Source organism: Artemia franciscana, chromosome 3, assembly GCF_032884065.1.
Source record: "Artemia franciscana chromosome 3, ASM3288406v1, whole genome shotgun sequence".
Taxonomy (NCBI): Eukaryota; Metazoa; Arthropoda; class Branchiopoda; order Anostraca; family Artemiidae; genus Artemia; species Artemia franciscana.
The window spans coordinates 51,996,884-52,021,118 of NC_088865.1; the positions used below are offsets into that span (position 1 = coordinate 51,996,884).

The 24,235-nt window shown below is 34.8% G+C and overlaps 2 protein-coding genes across 2 annotated transcripts in view; one reads left to right on the forward strand and one right to left on the reverse strand.

Moving 5' to 3' along the window:
- Nucleotides 1-1,455: 1,455 nt before the first annotated feature.
- LOC136025560 (uncharacterized) lies at nt 1,456-2,334 on the reverse strand. Its single transcript, XM_065701588.1, has one exon. It carries the CDS (start codon nt 2,332-2,334, stop codon nt 1,456-1,458), a length of 879 nt encoding a protein of 292 aa, XP_065557660.1.
- Nucleotides 2,335-8,921: 6,587 nt separating this feature from the next.
- LOC136025398 (uncharacterized) overlaps nt 8,922-24,235 on the forward strand; it is a 300,981-nt gene continuing 285,667 nt past the window's right edge. Inside the window, exon 1 of the mRNA XM_065701397.1 lies at nt 8,922-8,945. The gene's annotated coding sequence lies outside the window, so the exon portion shown is untranslated. The remainder of the gene's footprint in view (nt 8,946-24,235) is intronic.

The window sequence follows — 24,235 nt, forward strand, 5'->3', positions numbered from 1 at the left end:
CACGGATAATTTTACGATGTTGACAGCACCGTTTCTTTTGACATAATGGCATCGAAATGTTTGAATTGCTGATATTTGAACAAAGTTTTGAGAATGCTTTCATAATATCCTTGTCCAAATTCTGTAATAAAGCACGTCTTAGCCTGGGTTTAGCTTTAGCTAAAATCTCTACAAAAGGATGAAGTTGCTTCATTCGTTCCATCTTCAAGACTAGTGTCACTTTTTCAATGCGTATGGTAGATATACTGTTGCTTCTTTTTCGAAAATGTTACTTGGTAGCATAAGATTTCTATCCTTGCTATTCAAATTTATAAATAAGTATCCAAAAGGTTTATCGGTTGCCATTTTATAGCTGTCCAGTAAATAGCGAGAGTTTCCTAGGAACATTTGTTTCCCTAAAGTTGTAATAGAGAACTGATCACGTGCTTGTCGAAATAATACAAATATATTTGTATTTAAACTTATCGTTCGAATACTTTTTGTTTGTTGAAAAAGATTATGCAATACTAATATCACTGAAATGTTCATATGATGGGATTCGACTGTCCATAAATCCAACAGCTTTTCAGAGTACTTTTCCATGTGCGTTGCAAGGTCATCAAAAATCACAAAAGAATTTGACTTGAGGTTCTCAAGAATCTCAAAGTTCTGAATAAAATGGACATATGGCATTTCTTCTTTTATTTTATCATATATTGTCTGCCATGTTCGATAACAGTAGTAAATTTCTCTTGGAGGCTTTTCATATAGTTTTTAGTTTTCTTGAATTAATTTAGAAATGAAAACACTTTTCCCCGACATCGATGGACCAGCAATAATCATCCGAAATGGTGTTTCAATTTTAAACATGTTGACTGATTGCTTTTCTTCTTCAAACTGTCACTTTTTAAGATTATCCGCTCCTCTTATAGATTATCTATATCCAGTTCTTTGAAGAGAAAAAAAAAGTGTTGTTTGTAAATGTACTTTAGAAAGTTCTTGCAGTCTTCACAACAATGGATTAAAAGATTGTTCCGTTTTTGAGTAATTGCTCGAACTTCTTGAGGTTGTCTTTCTTTTATATCAATATAGTATAACACTGTGTTCTGTAAACAGTCACTGATTGCATCTTCAAAGTCACATATCCTGCTATGGCTACTATAGCCTGCTAATTTTGCATCCAACGTTAAAACGTTCAAAATTGTTGTTTTGCTGCATTTACATTCTCTTCCATTTTCTAAGAGCCTTATCTGTAGCTCAGGTAAAGAATTGCATGAAATACATACTCGACTATTTAAAATGTTCCAATTGTTATAGTCCATAAATGTTTTACACTTGCATTTATATCTTACTATAAACTTCTGACATAGGATTTCTAAACACTCACAAAGAAAACTAACTGTAGTATACATATTTTCACTAGCACTTTCTATACAATACTAAATTTGTTTTTGAAAATGTCAATCATATCTGAGATCACTTCATTTCTTCAATTTTGTAATGTCCAAGAGGAAGGGTAGTGATCCCATCATCAAAAATATATACTTTGTCCGAAACACCAGAGATGGCAGTACGGACAACTTCCATTGTATATAATTTCAACTTGAGAGATCTTATGGTGTTTGTTGTAGTTCTAATGACCCTTCCTTCAAAAACAGCCTCTTTAAATCTTTCCGCCATTAGATATTTCTTCATCAGATGTTTTGATGTTCCTTTGGCAGCCTTCTTTAATTTCTCGTTCTGCGTTAAAACACAATAGCATTTAGGCGAAGCAGCGATTAATTCTATGAACGCATCACTTCCTAGTTCGTTTTTAAGTCTGCCAAATTCATTCTTCTTCTGGCTATTTACCAGATGGGGATATTTGATGGGGTCCCAATTGGAAAAGTCTATGATAGGTCGGAGGGTTGGGGATGTCGAATCGCCGACTAAATCCTTTGAAAATATCTTAATAAAGACTGAGTCGGTATCTGAGTAAGCTAAATAGATTCTACCAGAAAGAGGCCCACCATAATATGGAACTAAATTGTCCCAAAATGTCTCAGCCATAATTTTCTTGGATATAGATAAGATGGCTGCACCAGCTGCAATATTTTTGTTCAGAAGGGCATGTCTCTTTTTTCTGAATATCAGCGCAAGATTCTCATTAACTATTGAGAAAGAAGATATATTACAGTCTCCAACCAGACGTCTTGTAGTTTTCAGATCTGTTGTAACTATACACGACGTCCTTTTTCGTACTTGCTCTACAGATTTCCCAAAAATAGTGTTGTTAAATAGCTTATAGAGCTCACTCTTCGTTTCAGATTTTGTTTGTGATCTTCTTTCAATAAAATGGTCAATATACGGTTTCATAAAAAATTCCTGTTTGAACTGAATTACGTTATGGATATGATCTAGACGAAAATGGTGATTGAGTATAAATTTCAAGTATGTATGGTGTAGGGTAATTTCTTTTTGTAGCAAAAACATGCGAGCAATTTATTTGTTGACGTCCATGGGATCTTGTCTTCCTTTATGCGTTTTTGGTTGTATAGGGATAAATCTTCAAAACGGATTTTCTGTCTGGAAATAGGGTGGTGCATCATTTGATAATAGTCGTGAAATTCTCGTGGAATTTCTCCACGTGGACATTCTCTTTTATAGTAGAAAATTCGGGGTAATCCTGAGATTCTAAAATTTTATAGTCACCAATGTGCATTTTATAATTCGACATGCAGTTTGCATATAGTCCATTATGATCTAAACACAAACCGTAGCTCGGATTATCAGGATGAGTAGGGTCACATTGAATGTACCGATCATTATGGAATACCAGACCACCATATATAGCTTTTTCAATCTTAAGATGAATTTCTAAATCTTCAATTAAGTGGATTTTATGTGGAGCTGCAAATTTCAACATTAGTTGGTATGCTAAAGATGGTGTTGAAAAATATGCATTTGGGTCTAAACTATAAAGATCTAGTACATCTTCAACAAAGGTCATAAAAACATCGGCTAGAGTTAACACATCTGATGCAAGATAAACTCCGCAATAATGCCACAAATTTTTGCACTCGAAGACATCCCAAACTTTTTGCGCAAAAGCGTATTCTTCTGTACTTATGTCCTTTTGGTTGAGATCATCATAAAAAGATGCTTGAGATGGTAAACTTGGTTCTTCAAACCATGTAAATTCATCCATATAACTATACGGGAAAACACCCTTTTGTGTAAGTAGATTGTATTGATGATCAGGTGAAAATTTCTGTCGTAGAATTTGGAAAGATAAATTTATCCATATAACTATACGGGAAAACACCCTTTTGTGTAACTAGATTGTATTGATGATCATTTGAAAATTTCTGTCGTAGGATTTGGAAAGACTGTGGATTTTCAGCCTTTTGTACAGCAATCAAATTTTCCAAAGATATTGGCAGGAATGCAAAAGTGTCAAAGAAGAGAATTGAATAGCGGCGTTCTTGGTTATTTTCAAGGCTCCGGGACCAGCTAATTTTTAAGGTGAGAAATTTTTCGCTTGATTTAGCCAATGGTTCGTACTGTAAATTAGAACCTTCAATTTGTGAAAGGGCTTCAAAAACATGTTTTATGTCATAACTTAAATTATGGAACCCAACCGGAACATACCGCTTATGTCTTAAGACGGTGTTACATGTCGAGTGAGCTAGACATTCAAAATTCGGTCCTTTAATATGATGAGTGGTGTCTGACTGTTCTATCTCCTACTTTTTTCGGTTTTTCGATTAGGGGTTTTTCACATATACCACAATTAGTCTCTTGAAATTTATGACTATCTTTTTCAATAATTATCATCTCGTGACAAGTATCATATATTTCGTCTAAGCGGTTTTGTGCGTCTTGAATGAGTAATATCATGCCGTCAATGTGGCAATTTGGACCATAGGTTTCTCGGTATTTTTCAAGTTTTTTACCGTATTTGACGACGGCATGTGCGTACGCTGCTGGCCGGTGCTCTGAAATTATTCCTTTTCGAATAGGTTCGTCAACTTTTTTGATGATTGACTCGAAATCTGCAAAAATTCTATATTGAAATGGCATTTTATTGTAGAAATCCTTAAATTCAATTATTGCTTTTTCGCCCTTTGGCATAGATACTGTTTGTAAACCGTGAGGAGAGCAGGCTTCGATATGTTGGTTTAATTTATCCTCAGTCCTTGATGGTGACAGGCAGTATGGGCAATAGAATCGCGCTGTTTTTCCTGAACATAGTAAACGACTTAGATTTACGATAGGCCAAAAATGTGCGTAGTCTGCATTATCTGACTCTCCGTACAGTATATAGGCATAATATTTTACATTAGAATTAGATGGAGCACGAATTGGACAAAATGCTTTCTCTAGTTCATTATAATGTAATACTCATATCCCTACTGAGGCGGAGGCGTTTTCTTGCTCCCATTTTGAGATATCGCTGATTTTAGTGGCCATTTTCCCTAAAAACAATTGAATGTAACGGTTGGAAAAATACCGGGTTCTCCATGACTTCCTTCTAGCCCATTCCTATTTAACTCTAGTAAATTAGACTGACTAAAATTGTCTTTTAAAACTTGATGTCCAGCTGCCAAGACCGACCATTTGAAACATTGTAATCCTTGGTTGAACCGCATTTGTAAAATTCCTTTTTGCTAGCAAGGGCTTGCGGAACTGGAGGACCGTTCCGGCCAGCGGGAATGGGAAAATCCCCGTCAAATTTCGCAATATGAATGTCGAGACTCCGGATTCCCGTAAGTGAAAATCCACTCCCATTTTCTCCATACTTTTCAACCGATTCATTGATTTTTGTGATGCATTTGTCAATTTCTGTATCTATATCCCCGCCTCTATTAAAACGTTCCATGTACGAAAGCAAAGGGACAGTTCTATCCTTTTCATCTTCCAGGCTAAAAATTACATTAACTGCCAGTTGAGCTCTTACGCTAGTACGTTCTTCTACTTGAATTCGCCGTATTATTCCACCGATAGTTTGGCGCAAAACATTGACTAGTTCGCCAGATCTTGGGGTCTTAAAGGCGATATTGGATTTAAAGGTATATGATCTCAAGTAATTGTGAAAGGCATGATCTTTCAATTCAAATTGAGCTCATCCAAACTGATTAGAAGGACCCAGTTGATCTAAATCTATGTGTAAGAAGAGATCATCTTCGTTATCATTTAAACAATTTTGGACTAGCGAGTCAACACTGGTTTGTGTGTCGCTACCATTCAATTCAAATTGAGCCCCTCCAAACTGATTAGAAGGACCCGGTTGATCTAATTCTACTTGTAAGAAGAGATCATCTTCGTTATCATTTAAAAAATTTTGGACTAGCGAGTCAACACTGTTTTGTGTGTCACTGCCATTAATTGAAACACTTATCTTTTTCGCTGGTGGCTCTGAAAATCCAGAACCCTGATTACTTCCACTGTTTAAATTTTCAATTTCCATAATAAATCACTGAACACTTTCTTATCGTAAGCAAAACTGTAACTGATGCCGTAGTCTTTAACCCTCGCCTTTTATAGCTTTTGCTCAAGATTATGCAATATTGTGAAATTTGCGCAATATTGGGAAATCCCCCCTTTTCACAATTCTGATTAGAAAATTCAATGACCTATTGGTATGCTGAAATGTCAACAATAGCAAAACATGTCTAACCCAGCTTTCAACAACATCTTTGTTTACCGACCATCGGAATGTAGCTACCAAGATTGCCAAATAAAATATAGTCCCCTTTTTCCGCAATGCCTCTCTTAATTTCATCTCTACAAATCATAAATATTCTTTTTCTTTACAGGGTTCTCCTCCAGTATTCCTGAATTTCTCACAAGAAAACTATATTTATGTATATATTTTATTTAATTTGTATATTTTTATTCAGTACAATAAATTTTTATATGTCTACATTAAAGTGATTTGCGCTATGTACGAGAATAACACTGCTTCGATTAAGGTAGGAAATGAGGTTAGCAACTGGTTTTGTATTAAATCAGGAGTTAAGCAGGGTTGTGTTCTATCCCCCTTTATATGGATCATTTTGATGGACTTCGTCTTAAGGAGCACAGGAAAGGCAATTGGAGACCATGGAATCAAATGGAGAGGAAGAACGCTCCTGGACTTAGATTATGCTGATGATTTAAGCATATTAGATGAAAATGTGAACAAAATGAATGAATTTTTAGAGGTTTTACGAGTTCAGGGTGCTAAAATAGGCTTGAAAATTAATGTTAAGAAGACTAAGTCACTAAGGTTAGGAATAAGTGAAGATGAACAGGGGACCTTAGGTAACGAAAAGATTGATCAGGTTGGGAGCTTCAGTTACCTTGGTAGTATTATTAGTAAAGATGGTGGGAGCAGTGAAGATGTTAAAAGTAGAATAGCTAAAGCTCAGGGTGTTTTTTCACAGTTAAAAAAAGTTTGTAAGAATACAAAGATAAGCCTACAAACCAAGATTAGAATGTTGGAAGCTACAGTGATGACAGTGGTCAAATATGACTCTGAAGCATGGACACTCCGAAAAGCAGATGAAAATTTACTAGATGTTTTCCAGAGAAATTGCCTACGGATTGTTCTGGGTACCCGGCTGACTGACCGTATTTCAAACAGTAGGTTGTACGAAAAGTGTGGTTCAATCCCGCTTTCTGGGGCTATAATGAAAGAAAGGTTGAGATGGCTAGGCCACGTTCTACGGATGAAGGATGACAGATTACCGAAGATTGTCCTTTTCGGCCAACCGTCTGGGGCTACACGGAAAGCAGGTCATCCTTGTCTGGGTTGGGAGGATGTCATAAATAAGGATTTAAAGGAAATGGGAACTTCCTGGGAGGGTGTAAAGAGGGAGGCTTTAAATAGATTAGGTTGGAGGAGGAGCGTGCGTAGCTTTGTTGGCCTCAGGCGGCTTGGTGCTGCAGTGAGTTATTAGTAGTAGTAGTAGTAGTAGTAGTATATATATGTATAAAATGTATATGTAAAATAATCAAATAATATATAAAATATATTTTCATATGCGTCTATCATATTTATATTGTAGATTACACAATATATCTATGTAATTAAAAACTGCTTGTTACATAAAACTGTAAACAAACAGAAAACAAAGGAGAGTTGAAGGAATGACCAAAATTCAATTCTTTGGAAGGTTTCGATTACTATTGAACCGTATCAATCCTTACTTAGGGTTTGTTACTACGAACTGCTTGCTATACATTCAGACTAATATTTCCAAACATTATTTGAATTAGTAATTGTTGTAAACAGAAATTATTACATATATAAGGGGGTTTTCGTTAGATTCTGACTCTTTGTTCCAACTATTTAGGAATTATTAATTAAACACAAGGGCCGTATAATTAAATTAATAATCTTATTTAAAAGTTCGAAAAAAAGCTTTAGCATAAAGAGCGAAGTGAAGAGCTGTTTTTTTTTTTAAGTTTTTAATGTTGTTCTTCAATTTCAGTTAAAATGTTTTTTACTTTTTTATTCACTTTCTTATCGTTTTTTTATATTAATGCAGGCCAATCCAGCCCCCCCTCAATGGAAAATTCCCTTCCCCCACGCAAAACTCCTCGACGGAAAGATCCTCCTATATAACGCCTCCTCAAGAAAATATCCCCGTAAAATATATGTATACACCCCAATAGTCAATGCTATATGTAAAAATGGGCAAAGTTCATAACTTGGAGCCCTGCCCCTGGAGGCTGTAGGGGGTCAAGTTATCCTAAAAGACATATTTGTTAAGCCTCTTGGCTATGCTCAACAAAATGGCAGTCTCAATTTTGATAAGATGACATTGGAGAAAATGGGACGTGGGAGGGGGGATATCTGCCTTCAAATATTGTTGGTGACTTAAAAAAGGCACTCCTCTTTCGGAATCCTCTTTCGATCTTCTAGGATAACTGCTCGATACAATTACCCATGGGAAGAACAAGCAAGCAAACAAACAAATGAACACGCATCTGTGATCTGGCTTCTGGAAAAAAACTAACTAAATTCCATATTTTTGTATAAGAGCTTAACACCTCTACAGTAGGCTTCTCAGATATGCTGAATCTAAGGGTGCTATTTTCATTCATGTCACTTAATTTTCAAGGGTACCCCCATTTTTCAACAATTAAGCAAGTTTTCTCAGGCTCGTAACTTTTGAAGGGTGCTATTAAACTTGGTGAAATTTACATATATTGAGTAAGGACAAAAATTCAATTTTTTTGAAGGTTTCGCTTGCTTCTGAAACGCATCGCTCCTTATTTACAGTTCGTTACCGCGAACTGTTTGCTTACTTACACTGAACTGTTTGTTTACTTACGTTGACACTTACTTACAGTTCATTGCCACGAACTGTTTGATATAAATATAGAATGATATTTGCAAATATTATTTTAATAATAGCGCTAGGTTTGTTCAACTCGAATTATTTTTACGTTAAACAAAATACGAGAAGTTTTAATGTAACTCCTTACTTTTAGTTAAAAAACTTATTTCTTTTTATCTAGTTTTATATAGAAGCTTAACACCTCTACTGTAGGGTTCTCAGATATGCTGAATATAAGGGTGCAATTTTAAATAAGGTCACTCGGTTTTTAAGGGTCCCACCTTTTTTTCAACAATTAAATACTCAGACTTGTAACTTTTGATGTCTGGTATTGAACTTGGTTAAATTTATATATTTTGAATAAGGACCAAAATTCAGTTCTTTCAAAGTTTTACTTACTATTGAACAGCATCGCTCCTTACTTACAGTTCTTTACAAAGAACTGTTTGATATATATTCAGGTTGATATTTGCAGAAATTAATTCTATAATGGCGCTAGTTTATTCAGTACGATAAGGTATCATGATAAATTGGAGCAGCGTATTATTATTTTTTTTTGTCCTATTCTAATCTTTCATTCTGTGAAAACCTGTTAGTTCCAATTTGTATTAATTACTTTAAGAGTACAAAATAAGTAGTGATGGTACCAATATAAATGTAAGTTTTTATACAGAAAAACTTATTATTCATTACATAATATAATTAGTGAAGGATGCCATAAAACAGTCCATGGTAACAAACTGTAAGTAAGGAGCGATTCGGTCCAATAGTAGCCAAAACTGTAAAAACAAAGTTTTAATAACGTTACATACATCTAGAAATTCATTATGTAATGAATGTAATGTAATAAACTCATGTAAAATTCATTAAGTTTCATGTTACTCATCAAAAGCTACTAGCCTGAAAAATATCTGTGATTTTGGAAAAAGGGGGTTCACCCCTAAAAGGGTCAAAATACTTATCTCGCATAATTTTTCCTTCTTTGTAAATGAAAGAATTACGACATGTCAAGAGGTACTTGTAATACTGTTCGTTTCTCCGTTTCATAAATCTTTCTTTTAGATTCACGAATTTGTCTATTGATTATATAGTAATTCAGTAAGAACCATCTACTTCGTCTATTGTTATTGTCTATCAAAGACCCTAAAAGAAACATTGTATATATTTGGTGGAGTAGGTCAGAGTAAGTGGTTTATTGACGTCAGACAATACAGCATAAATGTATTGTAAGGTATATGCAATGATGTTTAACATGTTCAGCAATTTTAAAGTTACCCTTTCCCCAAAACAAAGTTAATGTTAACTTTAGAGCTCTTATAAATACGAGATTTTTGGGGCCAAATATACCCGATAGGTAAAGAGCTCATTCAGCTCCAATCCTAGCTGCAAGGGAAAATATTTATTCCATCTGATGCTCTCTAAATTGTTCACATAATTGTTCCTAGTTCTACAAGTTTGGTTGTCGAAACAGTACAATATATTTTACTGTTCGAGTCTTTTTTCAAAGATTCTGTATTTCATTGATTGAATCTTTCTTTGATCCTGAATATTTTGGATTATTGATTGAATCTCTATTCAAAGATTGAATTTGTGGTTGGTTTCTATTTTTATTTTACGAACTGTCCATCCCTTTTTGGGTAAACTAATTGAAAACTAAGATTTTCCAATTGAAAATTAGCTGCAGCACTGGGACTAAAAACAAAAAAGAATTATTTCGTTTATAAATTTGGGGAGGGGGTATTACTTTGCTCTTAACCTTACTCCTTGATACCTTGCTATTCATTTCTAGTTTTCCCTCTTAGAAGAGTTTTTTATCCTAATTAAAAAGTCTTTGGGTTTCAGGAGTCACTTTTGAAAAGTTGAGACAAATATACAAACTCCCTCATATATGGAATAATTTCCCTCTGTCTTTATTTTAGGTCTACTTCTTAGTTTCATTCGAGATTTTTTTATTGAGTTTCTGATAATTTTTCAATTAATGCCGTTAAATCTGGTTCTCCCTTCATGAAAAAATTCACTTCGTTCATGGGAAACCTGTAATTGAAAAGCTCTCTAATGTAAACTACCCATCCCCCTAAAATTACCCAGGGATAATTCAATCCTGTCGGAAAATCTCCCTTAAAATTTCACCCGGACGAATCCCCTTGAAAAATTCTCCTTATAGTGCTTTCATCTGAAAAAGGCTTTTAATTTACTTTAAACCACTGTCTGGTGAAACTTTAAGCTGGGATTCTAACCTGAATAATGTTATAATGACCTTGAAAAAACCATAGAAAGCAATTAAAAAAGACCAAAGGAAACTGCTGTAAGACTTAAGATGGAGCCGGGAAGGATTAAAGCTTAAACGGCTACAAAATGGTTATTGAGGTGCGCCTTTTTTATTGAGAAACTTCGATAGAAAGATAAAAGAAGTTGCTATAAGAAAAAATATTTTATTTTGTTAATTCGTTAAAGTATTTAATTTTTCTCTGACAATATGTTATCTTAGAATGCGACATTCCTTTCTGCTTCTCTTAAAAAATTATATTTTCCTAAATTTCAGATTAGTTGCCTATTAGGTTATCCAGAACAGAGATGATTTTCTGGTTTATGAGAATTTCTGTCTATGTGCCCTTAAGCCAAAGTGCATTAGCCAAAAAAAAGAAAAAACAATTATCAAAACACTTAGATTATCACTTTAGTGCTTAGTCTTTGTTCTCTATTAGAATATATTGTTCTCTATTAGTTCTCTATTAGAATTAGAAGAATATGTGAACCTCTACTCAAGGTTTCTGGATGCCAAGTTGCCAGAAACTTTGAGTAAAGGTTCGAATATTCTTCTTATTCTTTTCACTTGGGCTTAAATGAATTTTATCATTTAAATAGTTTTAATATAAGTAGCGGAAAAATACTAAATTTTAGCCCAAGAAAAGAATTAGAAGAATATGTGAACCTCTACTCAAGGTTTCTGGATGCCAAGTTGCCAGAAACTTTGACTCTGGAAAAGGTTTTTATACTATTAAGCAATTAATTAATGACAGGGCAGGACATTGAGATTCATAAAATCCCTAAAAGATTACTGGATTGAATGAATGAAGCAAGAAATAATGCGTAATAATGGATGAAGGTTTCGAAGGATTGTAGTGTCAAAGTATTCTCTGAAATGTTTTAACTTGCATATTTTTTAGTGATTTCTTTTTCTTAGTTGCCACCTCAGATAAGTTAAAGAAGTTGTGGCTTTTCTTTTTTTTGCCTTTTTATTATGTGTAAATCTCTACTCTAGTTTTGGCTCATTAGGTTAAAGAAGAGCCTTCATTACTCCGTTCGGATTGAATGAATGAAGCAAGAAATAATGCGTAATAATGGATGAAGGTTTCGAAGGATTGTAGTGTCAAAGTATTCTCTGAATTTTTTTAACATGCATATTTTTTAGTGACCTCAGATAAGTTAAAGAAGTTGTGGTGTTTTTTTTTTGCCTTTTTATTATGTGTAAATCTCTATTCTAGTTTTGACTTATTAGGTTAAAGAAGAGCCTTCAAATGGAACCATCAAATTAGGTAATTATAGCCATATTTGATTGTAATATTAGGTCCATTGATGCAAAATATTTAATTAAATTAGTAATATGATGTCCAACTCCATCTTGCATAGCGTTGGCTTGAGTAGAAATATTAAGAAAAGCTGCCACTCTTTCAGACCAGGATTTCATATTAGTTCTAGGATTGTTGAAGGATTGACTAACTTCAGCCACCCTGTGATGCTCTTTAGCCAACAAAGAGTAAGAAGTCTCAGTAAGAGGTATGAGTGCCTGATTTTGGTTGTTTTTGAGGACCTATAGCCAGGGGTTTTTTGGAAAGGGCTTTTTGGACCTTGGCCAGGTCCATTGCAGCTATAGGGGAAGGGACACTTTCTTGAACAGCAATCCTTAAAACTTTAGATCGTTGAACATATTTAGGATATGAATTGTTACCTGTTGATTGATGTCTATCATCACAATTTGTACATTTAGGAGCTCCATTAAGTCGACTTTCTGTGGACAAGGAGTGATAGGTCTAGAGGGAGAAGAAGTGGAGGTAAGTACTTGAAAATACCTTCCCGGGAATCTTCCCGGGAAATTAGCCTGTAGACCAATCCCTGAAAGTTTCATTTTCCCTAACCTAAACCCTTTCCAAGATAGCAAGAAGTCAATTAACTAGAATTTTACCTTTTTCTAAATTCATAATAGACGCGATTATTATATTCCTAAAGAACATAAAAAAAAGGCATCAAGTGCTATATTCACTTTATACAAAAGCCAGTTACATGGTTTGCTATATATTTATCCAATTCACGATTGTATAACCCTATCAAACAGTTCGTGATAATGAACTGTATTAAGAAGCGACCCGGCTCAATAGTAAACCAAACTCTAAAAAACGAATTTTTATGCTAAAAGATACATAAAAAGAATCGAATTTTCATGCTGATTTGAAATATACAAGTTTTATCAAATTTAGTCTTTGTAATCAAAAGTTAGAAAATAGGGGGTAAAACCCCCTGAGAGTAATATAATCTTAACGAAAATAATATAGAGATAGGTTTCCACTCAGCCACTTTAAACAATCATATTTCATTTCCTTTGTTCATTCTACTTAAATATTCCTCTTTCCCCGTCAACCCGTCGCCCAAAATCTTCGATGCCACTACTGAAGTCTGAGCCAAAGAGTATTTGTAACGTAGAAGACTAGGAACTAGCCCTACAATACACAAAAATACACTATCAACGCCATCTAGCGTCAGGCAATACTTGACTTTTTCCAAGCTGTTCAATCGTTTTTCTGAACACTGTTTAGCTTCATTGGTCAGTTGCAGTTGTTCAATTCCCAAATAGAAATGTCCCTCTGGCAAAACTTCATAGTTTCAGTTTTGGATTCTATTCCTATGTCGTTTTTTGGTGTCAATTCCTAGGTTGAGGCTGTTAATTCATTTTGTTATTTTTATCTTTAACAAACTTCGCAATACTGGTGGATGTAAACAAAAATCTCCAATTAATTCAAATAGAAACTTGTCAGCTGTTTCGACAGCCTTTCTGTCTACATTGAACCTTAATCTTATTTAATCTGCTTGACATCCAAGTCATTATTTCTTTGCTATGAAGTTCACCAGAACTTTTTTGTTTCTCCTTAAGCAGTTTTATCACTTTCATTCTAATATGCCTCATATGTTAGCAAATTTATTAGTGATTATTAAAATAAAATAGGCATGTAAACTTTAGCATACGATATATTTTTAACAAGCAAGTTAAATCACCTGGAACTTCAAGCTAAATTTTTAATATGGTGCTTAGAATTCAAAAGAAATTGAAAGAAAAGTACAAAAATAGGTGATTAAAATTGAATTTTGACAAAAAACTAAAAGTATGAGAAAAAAAAATAACTAGGAATCCTGAAACAGCAAAAATCATTTGTTGGGAATTGGCTTTACATCTAAATATTTTAATTAAATAATAATAAAAAAGTTTTTTTAACTGAAAGTAAGGAGCGACATTAAAACTTAAAACGCACAGAAATTACTTCGTATATGAAAGAGGCTGCTTCCTCATCAACACCCCGCTCTTTAAGCTAAAGTTTGACTCTTTCTCTCAATTCTTCTTTTTAAAACAGTAAAAAACTTTAGCGTAAAGAGCGGGGCGTTGATGAGGAAGCAGCCTCTTTCATATACGAAGTAATTTCTGTTCGCTTTAAGTTTTAATATCGCTCCTTACTTTCAGTTAAAAAAAAACTTGTTTTTTTTTATTTAATTTTTGAACGTTTTTGAATCAATGCATGTTTTGATTTTGGCTCTCCGCAAAGGAATAATCAAAACGAAATTTGCATATTTTTTTGGCTTAATAACTTTCTCATAATTTTGATCGGATGATTTTGTTCTCAAAACTTTTTTATTCTCATGTTTTTATTACATATATGAGGGGATTCGCCCCATCGTCAGTACCTCGCTCTTTACACTAAAGTTTAAATTTTATCCCAATTCATTAAGAATGACCCCCTGAATCACAAAAGCCGTAGAATAAGTAGTTGAAATTACTGAAAATACTTTAGCGTAAAGAGCGAGGTATTAGAAGGAGGTGTGCCCCTCATATGGATAATAATTTCTGTTTGTTTTAAGTTTTATTGCTGTTCCTTACTTCCAGCTGAAAAAGCTTTTTCACTTTTATTTTTTAATTGTTTTTTTTTTAAATAATGCTAGTAGCCTATATCCTGCTCTCCCTTCATGGAAATTTTCTTCTCCCATTACAAATTCTCTAAGGAAAGTTCCCCCAGCATATCCCCCTCTTCTCAACCCCTCCCCCAAACCAAAAAAATCCTCCTGAAAACGCCTGTATGCTTCCCAATAACCATTACTATGTGTAAGCACAGGTCAAAGTTTGTAACTTGTTGCCCCTCCCACGGGGACTCTGGGGGAGTAAGTTGTCCCCAAAGACATAGTTATAAGTTTTTTGACTACGCTGAATAAAATGGCTATCTCAGAATTTTGATCCGTTGACTTTGGGAAAATAATTAGCGTGGGAGGGGGCCTAGGTGCCCTCCATTTTTTGGTCACTTAAAAAGGGCACTAGAACTTTTCATATCCGTTAGAATGAGCCTTCTTGCAACATTCTAGGACAACTGGGTCGATACGATCACCCCTGGGAAAAAGAAAAAAAAACAAAAAAACAAAAAAACAAATAAACACGCATCCATGATCTGCCTTCTGGCAAAAAATGCAAAATTCCACATTTTTGTAGATAGGAGCTCGAAACTTGTACAGTAGGGTTCTCTGATACGCTGAATCTGATGGTGTGATTTTCGTTAAGATTCTATGAATTTTAGGGGGCATTTCCCCTATTTTCTAAAATAACACAAATTTTCTCAGGCTTGTAACTTTTGATAGGTAAGACTAAACTTGATGAAACTTATATATTTAAAACCAGCATAAAAATGCAATTCTTTGGTTATATCTATTGGTATCACAATTCCATTTTTTAGAGTTTTGGTTACTATTGAGCCGGGTCGCTCCTTACTACAGTTCGTTACCACGAACTGTTTGATTATTTTGGAATTTCAAACAGTTCGCGGTAACAAACTGTAGTAAGGAGCAACCCGGCTCAATAGTAAACGAAATTCTTAAAAGACGAAATTTTGATGCTTAAATATACATCAAAAGATTGGGATTTTTATGCAGATTCTAAATATACAAGTTTGATCAAATTTAGTCTTTGTCATTAAAAGTTAAGAGCCTGAGAAAATTTGCCTTTTTTGGAAAATAGGGGGAAACACCCCCTATAAGACATAGAATCGAAAATCACACCATCATTTTCGACGTATCAAAGAACCCTACATCAAAAAGTTCAAGTTCATATCTACAAAAATGTGTAATTTGGTATTTTTTGCCTGAAGACAAATCACGGGTGCGTGTTTATTTGTTTTTTTCCCAAGGGTCATCGTATCGACCAAGAGGTCCTACAACCTAGCAAGAGGGCTCATTCTAACGGAAATGAAAAGTTCTAGTGCCTTTTTTTAAGTGACCGAAAAAATTGGAGGGCACCTAGGCTTCCTTCCAAGCTCATTTTTTTCCCAAAGTCAACGAATCAAAATTTTTAGATGACCATTTTGTTCTGCATAGTCGAAAACCACAATAACTATGTCTTTGGTAATGATTTACTTTGTGTGTAACACAAATAATAACTATGTACTTTGGTGGCTGTAAGTCACCAACTTTGACCAGTGTTTACATACAGTAATAGTTATTGGGAAGTGTGCAGATGTTTTCAGGGGGATTTTTTTTGGTTCGGGATGGGGTTGAGGGAAGGGGTTTGCGACAGACAGACAGTTTACGTGACTGTCTGTTAGTCTGTTTGTCTAGTCTCACTGTCTGGTCGGTCTGTCTGGTCTGTCTGTCTGGTCAGTTTGTCTGTCTGTCTGGTCTGTATGTCTGTCATTCTGTCTGTCTTTCTGTATGTCTGTTTTTTTCCTCTCTGTTCTGTGTGTCTGGTCTGTCTGTCTTTCTATTTGTCTGTTTGTCTGATCTGGTCTGTCTTTCTGTCCGTCTGTCTGTCTGTCTGTCTGTCTTGTTTTGCGTCTAGTCTGTATGTCTTTCTGTTTGTCTTTTCTGTCAGTCTGTCTGGTCTCTCTGGTCTGTTTGTCCGTCTAGTCTGGTTGTCTGTCTGATTTGTCTGTCTGTCTTTCTAGTCTGTCTGTCTGATTGATCTGTTTTGTCTCTTTATTCTGGTCTGTCTGGTCGGTCTTTCTGGTCTGTCTGGTCTGTCTGTATGTAGGTCTTGTCTGTCTGCTATTCCCCCTCCCACGTCCCATTTTCTCCAATGTCATCTTATCAAAATTGAGACTGCCATTTTGTTCAGCATAGCCAAGAGGCTTAACAAATATGTCTTTTAGGATGACATGACCCCCCACAGCCTCCAGGGGAAGGGCTCCAAGTTATGAACTTTGCCCATTTTTACATATAGTATTAGCTATTGGGGTGTAAACATATATTTTACAGGGAAATTTTCTGGAGGAGGAGTTTTGCGTGGTTGAAGGGAATTTTCCTAGGAGGGGGAGCTGGATTGGCATGCATTAATATAAAAAAACGATAAGAAAGTGAATAAAAATGTAAAAAAGTTTTGAACTGAAATTAAAGAACAACATTTAAACTTAAAAAAAAACAGGTCTTCACTTCGATCTTTATGCTAAAGCTTTTTCTTCGAGGGGGGCTAATTTCTCCCCGATCACTTTTGACTCTTAAAAAGGGCACTAGAAATTCTGATTATGTACAACATGTGTTTTTTGTTCTTGTGTGCATGTGTCATATTTATTATGTGCTCTTAAAAGGGACATTAGAAATTCTGATCATATATTTGTGTATGTCATGTATATGTTGATAATGGGCAAATAGTATAACTTAAAGCTCTTGTCCTGACCTTTTAACCATGCTGAACGTAATTACTATCTAAAAAAAATTGGGTTCCCGGGGGGGAGGGCTGTCGCCCTCTAATTATTTTTGACTCTTTAAAAGGGCCAAGAGTTTTAAATTTCCAACCAAATGAGCTTCTTTCAAAGTTTTTTCAACATCTCCTTCTGTACGAAGTGCCTTGGTCAGAAAAAAACAACAACAAAATGGATAAATAAATGAATAAATAATACATAGTGCCCACATCACTTTTTACTTGGGCAGTGCCATTGCGCTGCCTATGAAAAGCCATTTGTTCTTAGACATTGCGACATTTGATTCAGCTCCATAATTTCGTAGACCGTGGTAATAAATAGTAGAGCATGGCAGAGCTCGACTTGCTATGGTAGAACGTAAATCGGCTTGGTACAGATTGGTAATGCATGGGGAATGGTGGATCTGGTGGAGGTAGGCACTAGGGTATAAAAACAGGAAGTCATTAATCTTAGAGTTTTTGATACTACTGCTACAACTGCTAGCAATTTACTGAAGCGCCAAGCTACCTGAAACCGAAACAGCTTTACTCACTCCTCCTCCATCACAACCCATTTTAAGATTCCCTCTTTACACTCTCCCAAGCACTTTCAATTTCATTTAAATTTTTTCTCACAACTTTATTCCGAGCGAAAGGCAGGTCATCCCCGAATGAGGTGGGAAGACATCGTATAAGGAAGATTTAAAGGAAATGGAAACTTCTTTGGAGGATGTAAAGAGTTAGGCTTTGAGTAGATTGGGATGGAAGATGAGCGTGATTATCTGTGTTGACCTCAGCTGGCTTGGTGCCGAGGTGAGTTGTTAGTAGTAATAAAAGTAGTTGTAGTAGTATTTCTAGTAATGGTAGTAGTAGTAATAGATTGTTGTACCTTCAAAATTGTAGCAGTCTTTATTCGTTGCTATTTTTACTTTCCCACACCAAATTTTCCGGGGTATATACTACTATGACTTATACATTGAAAATTTTTGTCATAAAATGAAAAACTGGAATTCTACTATTAATACCTTCCCAACCAAAGCAAGACTTAGAATATTTCTAATTCATCATAAGCCCTTCTATTTGCCTATATACCCCATCCTTCCTGCCTGAGTAAATAAATTCAAATTACTTAATTCAATTTTTCTACTCCTAGGAATTAGGGCTTTGAAACTCCAAACAAGTCTATTCCAAAACGTTTGAATTTTTTCAGTTTAAAGTTTAACATGATAGTCATGATAAGATTTGAAAGGTTCCAAGTCGCAACTTTCATATTATTTTAAGTTGTTAGAATAGTTGTGTCCCCAGAAAGAGCAGTGTTTTTGCTTTCATACTAGTTCCGGTCAGGACCTAGTACGTTTTGTCAAGTCTACACCAAGCTGATTACAATCCGGACAGCAAAAATTATGTGCAACCTATAGCTGAATGGAAGCTTTGCACAATCCTGGGCATATCTTTGTCACTACATGGTTTTCGACATTTGACAATGCTCATCAAACAGTTCGTGGTAACGAACTGTAGTAAGGAGCGACCTGGCTCAGTAGTAACCAAAACTATAAAAAATTGAGTTTTGATATCAATAGCTACATCAAAAGAATCGCATTTTAATGCTGATTTTAAATATATAGGTTTTACCAAGTTTAGTTTTACCCATCAAAAGTTGCGAGCCTGAGAAAATTTGCAGTATTTAAGAAAATAGGGGGAAACAACCCCTAAAAGTCGTAGTATCTTAACGACATCATCAAATTCAGCAAATCAGAGAACCCTACTGTAGAAGTTTTAAGCTCCTATCTACGAAAATGTGGAATTTTGTATTTTTTGCCAGAAGACAAATCACGGGTACGTGTTTATTTGTTTGTTTTTTTGTTTTTTTTTCCAGGGGTCATCGTATCGACCAAGTGGTCCTAGAATGCTGCAAGAGGGCTCATTCTAACGGAAATGAAAAGTTCTAATGGCCTTTTTAAGTGACCAAAAAAATTGGGGGACATCTAGGCCCCCTCCCACGCTCATTTTTTCCCAAAGTCAACGGATCAAAATTTTGAGATAGCCATTTTGTTCAGCATAGTGGAAAACCATAATAATTATGTCTTTGGGAATGAATTACTCCCCACAATCCCTGGGGGAGGGGCAGCAAGTTACATACTTTGACCAGTGTTTACATATTGTAATGGCTATTGGGAAGTATACAGACGTTTTAAGGGGGGATTTTATTTTTCTGGGGGTGGGGCTGAGGGGAGGAGGATATGTTGGAGGAGCTTTCTTTGGAGGAATCTGTCATGGGGGAAGAAAAATTCAATGAAAAGGGCGCAGGATATTCTAGCATTACTATAAGAATACAATGAAAAATAAACATGAAAACGTTTTTTTCAAATGAAAGGAAGGAGTAGCATTGAAACTTAAAACGAACAGAGATTATTACGCATATGAGGGGCTCTAAAATTACTTTGGCATAAAGAGCGAGGTATATAGGAAGAGATAAATACCTCGCTCTTTATGCTAAAGTATTTTTAATATTTTCAACTATTTATTCTACGATCTTTCTGATTCAGGGTTCATTCTAAAGAATTGGGACAAAACTTAGGATTTAGTGTAAAGAGCGAGGTATTAACGAGGGTACAAACCCCTGGTATGCATAACAAAAATATAAGATTATGAAAATTTGTTACGTAGGTTAATTCTTAAGTTACCTATATTTTTAACTAATAAAAACATTCATTAAAAATTAAAAGTTCTAGTTGCCTTTTTAAGTAACCGACAAATTGGAGGGCAACTAGACCTCCTTTTCCACCCCTTATTTTTTAAAATCGTCTGATCAAAACTAAGAGAAAGCCATTTAGCCAAAAAAAGAATTCATAGACTCTTTGCCACAATTCTACTTTTTAAAACAATTAAAAGCTTTAGCGTAAAGAGCGAGGGATTGTGGAGGGGACAACCCATTTCATATACGGAGTAATTTCTGTTCGCTTTAAGTTTTAATGTCGCTTCTTAATTTGAGCTAAAAAAATTCGTTTTTTGTATTTAATTTAGTGTAAAGAGCGAGGCATTAACGAGGGTACAAACCCCTTCGTATGCATTACAAAAATTTAAGATTATGAAAGTTTGTTACGTAAGTTAATTCTTAAGTTAGGTATATTTTTTACTAATAAAAAAATTCGTTAAAAATTCAAAGTTCTTGTTGACTTTTTAAGTAACCGAAAAATTGGAGGGCAACTAGACCTCTTTTTTCACCCCTTATTTCTCAAAATCGTGTGATCAAAACTAAGAGAAAGCCATTTAGCCAAAACAAGAATTCATATACAAATTTCATTTTAATAATTTATGGGCGGAGAGCTAAAACCAAACATGCATTAATTCAAAAACGTTCAGAAATTAAATACAAAAAACTGATTTTTTTAGCTGAAATTAAGGAGCGACATTAAAACTTAGAACGAACAGAAATTACTCCTTATATGAAATGGTTGTCCCCTCTGCAATCCCTCGCTCTTTACGCTAAAGTTTGACTCTTTGCCACAATTCTTCTTTTTAAAACAATTAAAAGCTTTAGCGTATAGAGCGAGGGATTGTGGAGGGGACAACCCATTTCATATGCGGAGTAATTTCTGTTGGTTTTAAATTTTAATGTCGCTCCTTAATTTCAACTAAAAAAAATTAGTTTTTTTGCATTTAATCTATCAACAGGAATCGATGTCCCGTACAAGCGCTCTCAATACTATCACCTCCTTCTCATTTTTATTCATGGGTGCAAATAGCATACTTTAATGGGGGTGCACCCCTTAATAGATAACTTAGCTAGAAGGAGGCTATTCAAACCAAAAAAGGCCACCAAAACCAAAGAAAAGATAGAATTGTTATCTATCAATTACCTATCATTTTTAACTAGAGCTTAACATGGGACGTGGGTCCCTTGTAAATAATTTATGTTAAGCAAATACATTAAAAAATTTAGGTTTTCAATAAAAATTAACGGTTTGTAAAAATATCGTCCATCTAATAGAATAAATTTATAAGGCTGCAAATGAATACAAAAAAGAAATTATTAATGCATTTCATTTATCATACAGCGATTATATAAAGACCTTCTTCTAAACTGACACCTCTGACCATCTTAAAATGCTATCCTGATTCTTGACTGCATCACAATTCACAATCAACAACAACTAGCATCAAATTAAATCGTTCAATCCACAAAAAAAAAGTCCGAAACATAGTCTTCCACCAAGATAAGTTCTCTTAGCGAAAAACCAAATACACACCCTAAATGAAAGAAATAAAAAATTTAGCTGGCTGATATCCCCACAAAAAAAAAACTTGTAATATAAAAGATTGCACGGATTAAAAAAAACAGTGTTAAGAAAAAACATTTGCCATCCTCTAGGAATTTATTTTAGAATTTTCATAGAAAATTCCGTGATTGACTATAAAAAATATCCAAATAAAAGCTTAAGTGCCTATCTGGAAATTTTCCTATTGAAATGGTGATCCTCCCCGCCTTACTACCTCACAGCCTTACCACCAAATGGACTTCCCAATTGATTTCGTTTTCTTTACTTGTATTTGATTATCCTCAAACTGGGCAAATATGATATCAAAAAAAGTAACTTCAGAATTGGAAATGAACAAATATCATCCTTTTTGTAAAGGGGCTGCCAGCACAGCCGCTCGGAGGGACAACAAATTCACTCAGGAGTAGCGACCGGGGCAAGTTGCTCCGAGTACTTTGGCTGAGGAGCTACCCACTTTGATCACGTTTTTAACTTTGTTTTTTTTCCTTGCTCTTATTCGATACATGATGGGACAATGAAATTAATTTTATCCCAGGCACCACCAACCCTACGAACGGTGCTGGTTTCCAGCCTGTTTGGTCCCATCTTTTTCTAAACTGCATTTCATTTATCATACAGCGATTATATAAAGACCTTTTTCTAAACTGACACCTGCATCACAAATCACAATTAACAACAACTAGCATCAAATTATTTACACCTGGCAAAAGTCTGTGACAGAATAACTTACATATAAAATAATCTAAGATCAAGTTTGTATTGTGTCGCCGGGTTCTTTTCCAAGATTGATACACCAATGTAAAGAATTCAATCCACAAAAAAAGTCCGAAACATAGTGACTCCACCAAGATAAATTCTTTTAGCGAAAAGTCCTAAATGAAAGCAACATAAAATTAGTTGGTTGATATCCCAACAAAAACAACTTGTAATATAAAAGATTACATGGATTAAGAAAACCAGTATTAAGAAAAAAAAATTTGAAATCCTCTAGGAATTTATTTCCAGAATTTCCATGGAAAATACCGTGATTGACTATAAAAAATATCCAAATAAAAGCTTAAGTGCCTATCCGGAAATTTTCTAATTGAAATGGTGAGCCTCGCTGCCTTACCACCTCATAGCCTTACCACCAAATTGACTTCCCAATTGATTTCCTTTTCTTTACTTGTATTTGATTATCCTCAAACTGGGGAAACAAGATATCAAAAAAAGTAACTTCAGAATTGAAAATGAACAAATATTATCCTTTTTGTGAAGGGGCTGCCTGCAGAACTGTTCGAAGGGACAACAAAATCACTCAGGAGTAGCAGCCGGAGCAAGTTTCTCCGAGTACTTTGGCTGGGGAGCTGCCCACTTTGATCACGTTTTTAACTTTGTTTGTTTTTCCTTGCTCTCATTCGATACAGGAGGGGACAATGAAATTAATTTTATCCCAGGCACCACCAACCCTAGGAACGGTTTGGTCCTATTTGGTCCAAATGCTCATTCTGATAGAGATTAAGCGTCACTTCACTGATAACCTATTAAAAACTATAACCTAATTTTCTAGAACGTGGAATATCAGTGAATTATAGTTCAACTGAACTCATCTTGGTTCTCATTACAATAGAACATCATCTGATCTCGCATTAAATATTTTTTAAATTTTTTAAGATTTTTTTTAAAATTTTTTAAAATGGTAACTGAAAAATTGCAAAGCTATTAAACTTTGGGTGAAAATTTATTCGACGTGAGTAATGTCATTGATACTTGTTAATTATTAAGAAAAAAAAATCAAGAATTGTGATCTGTAGATGTGTAAGGACCAGTTTCATAGCCACATAGACAATTGACGAGTAAAAAATGCATTGAACTCCTAACTTGGGTTATATATTTGCAAATTAGCACGGATGGGGGCTGGTACATATATGCAGGGACTGCATATAGAATGAGGCTCTCTATAACAAACAGATACGAATTTTTAAGAGCACAATGTTTTAGACCCCAGGTACATTTTGCTTCACACAACAATTTTGTATATGTTCTGTCCAGAATAACTTCCTGTCTAAGATAACTCCCAAATATTTAGCTTTTTCTTTTATTTCAATTACATTACCATCAAAAACAAGGTCAGGCTTAGGAAATATTCTTATACTAATGTAAACAACTGCTTCTATTTTCTTTGAATTAAAAACTAATTTATTATTACTCACCCAACGATCAAAGATTCGAAAAACCTCAGATGTTGTAAAATCTAAATCACTTTTAGTGTTGCAAGCATAGGCTTGAATGTGAGATATTTGGGCAAATTTAAATCTAATAGGTTAATAATATTACTATTCCATAAAAATGGCGATAATATTCCACCTTGTGGATAGGATTTCTCAATTTTTGAAAAAAACTCATTATTATACGACACAAGTCTGTCTAATAGACAGCTATACAACAACTTAACCATCCAAATTAGGCATCCGGAATCTTTTAATTCATTGACAATGCCAGGGTGCCAAGCGTTATCAGTTGCACATCGAATGTCAAAAAACAGGCACAGCGTGAGAAGTTTATGTTGCTTTTTTTCAATCTTTATAACAGGATTATATATAACGCCCAAAGTCTTATGACCGTTCATGAACCCAAACTGGTTCCTCGAGATCCAGTTCTTGAAGCCCAAGTCATGAAGTTGATACATGATACAAGGTTCAAAGACTTTCCCTACATTTGAAAACAAGCTAATTGGGCGGTAGACTGGGGACTACGATTATTATTTTACC

Excerpts from the sequence above, each read along its gene's own strand:
- LOC136025560 (XM_065701588.1), bottom strand. The coding sequence starts at position 2,334 with ATGAAACCGTATATTGACCATTTTATTGAAAGAAGATCACAAACAAAA.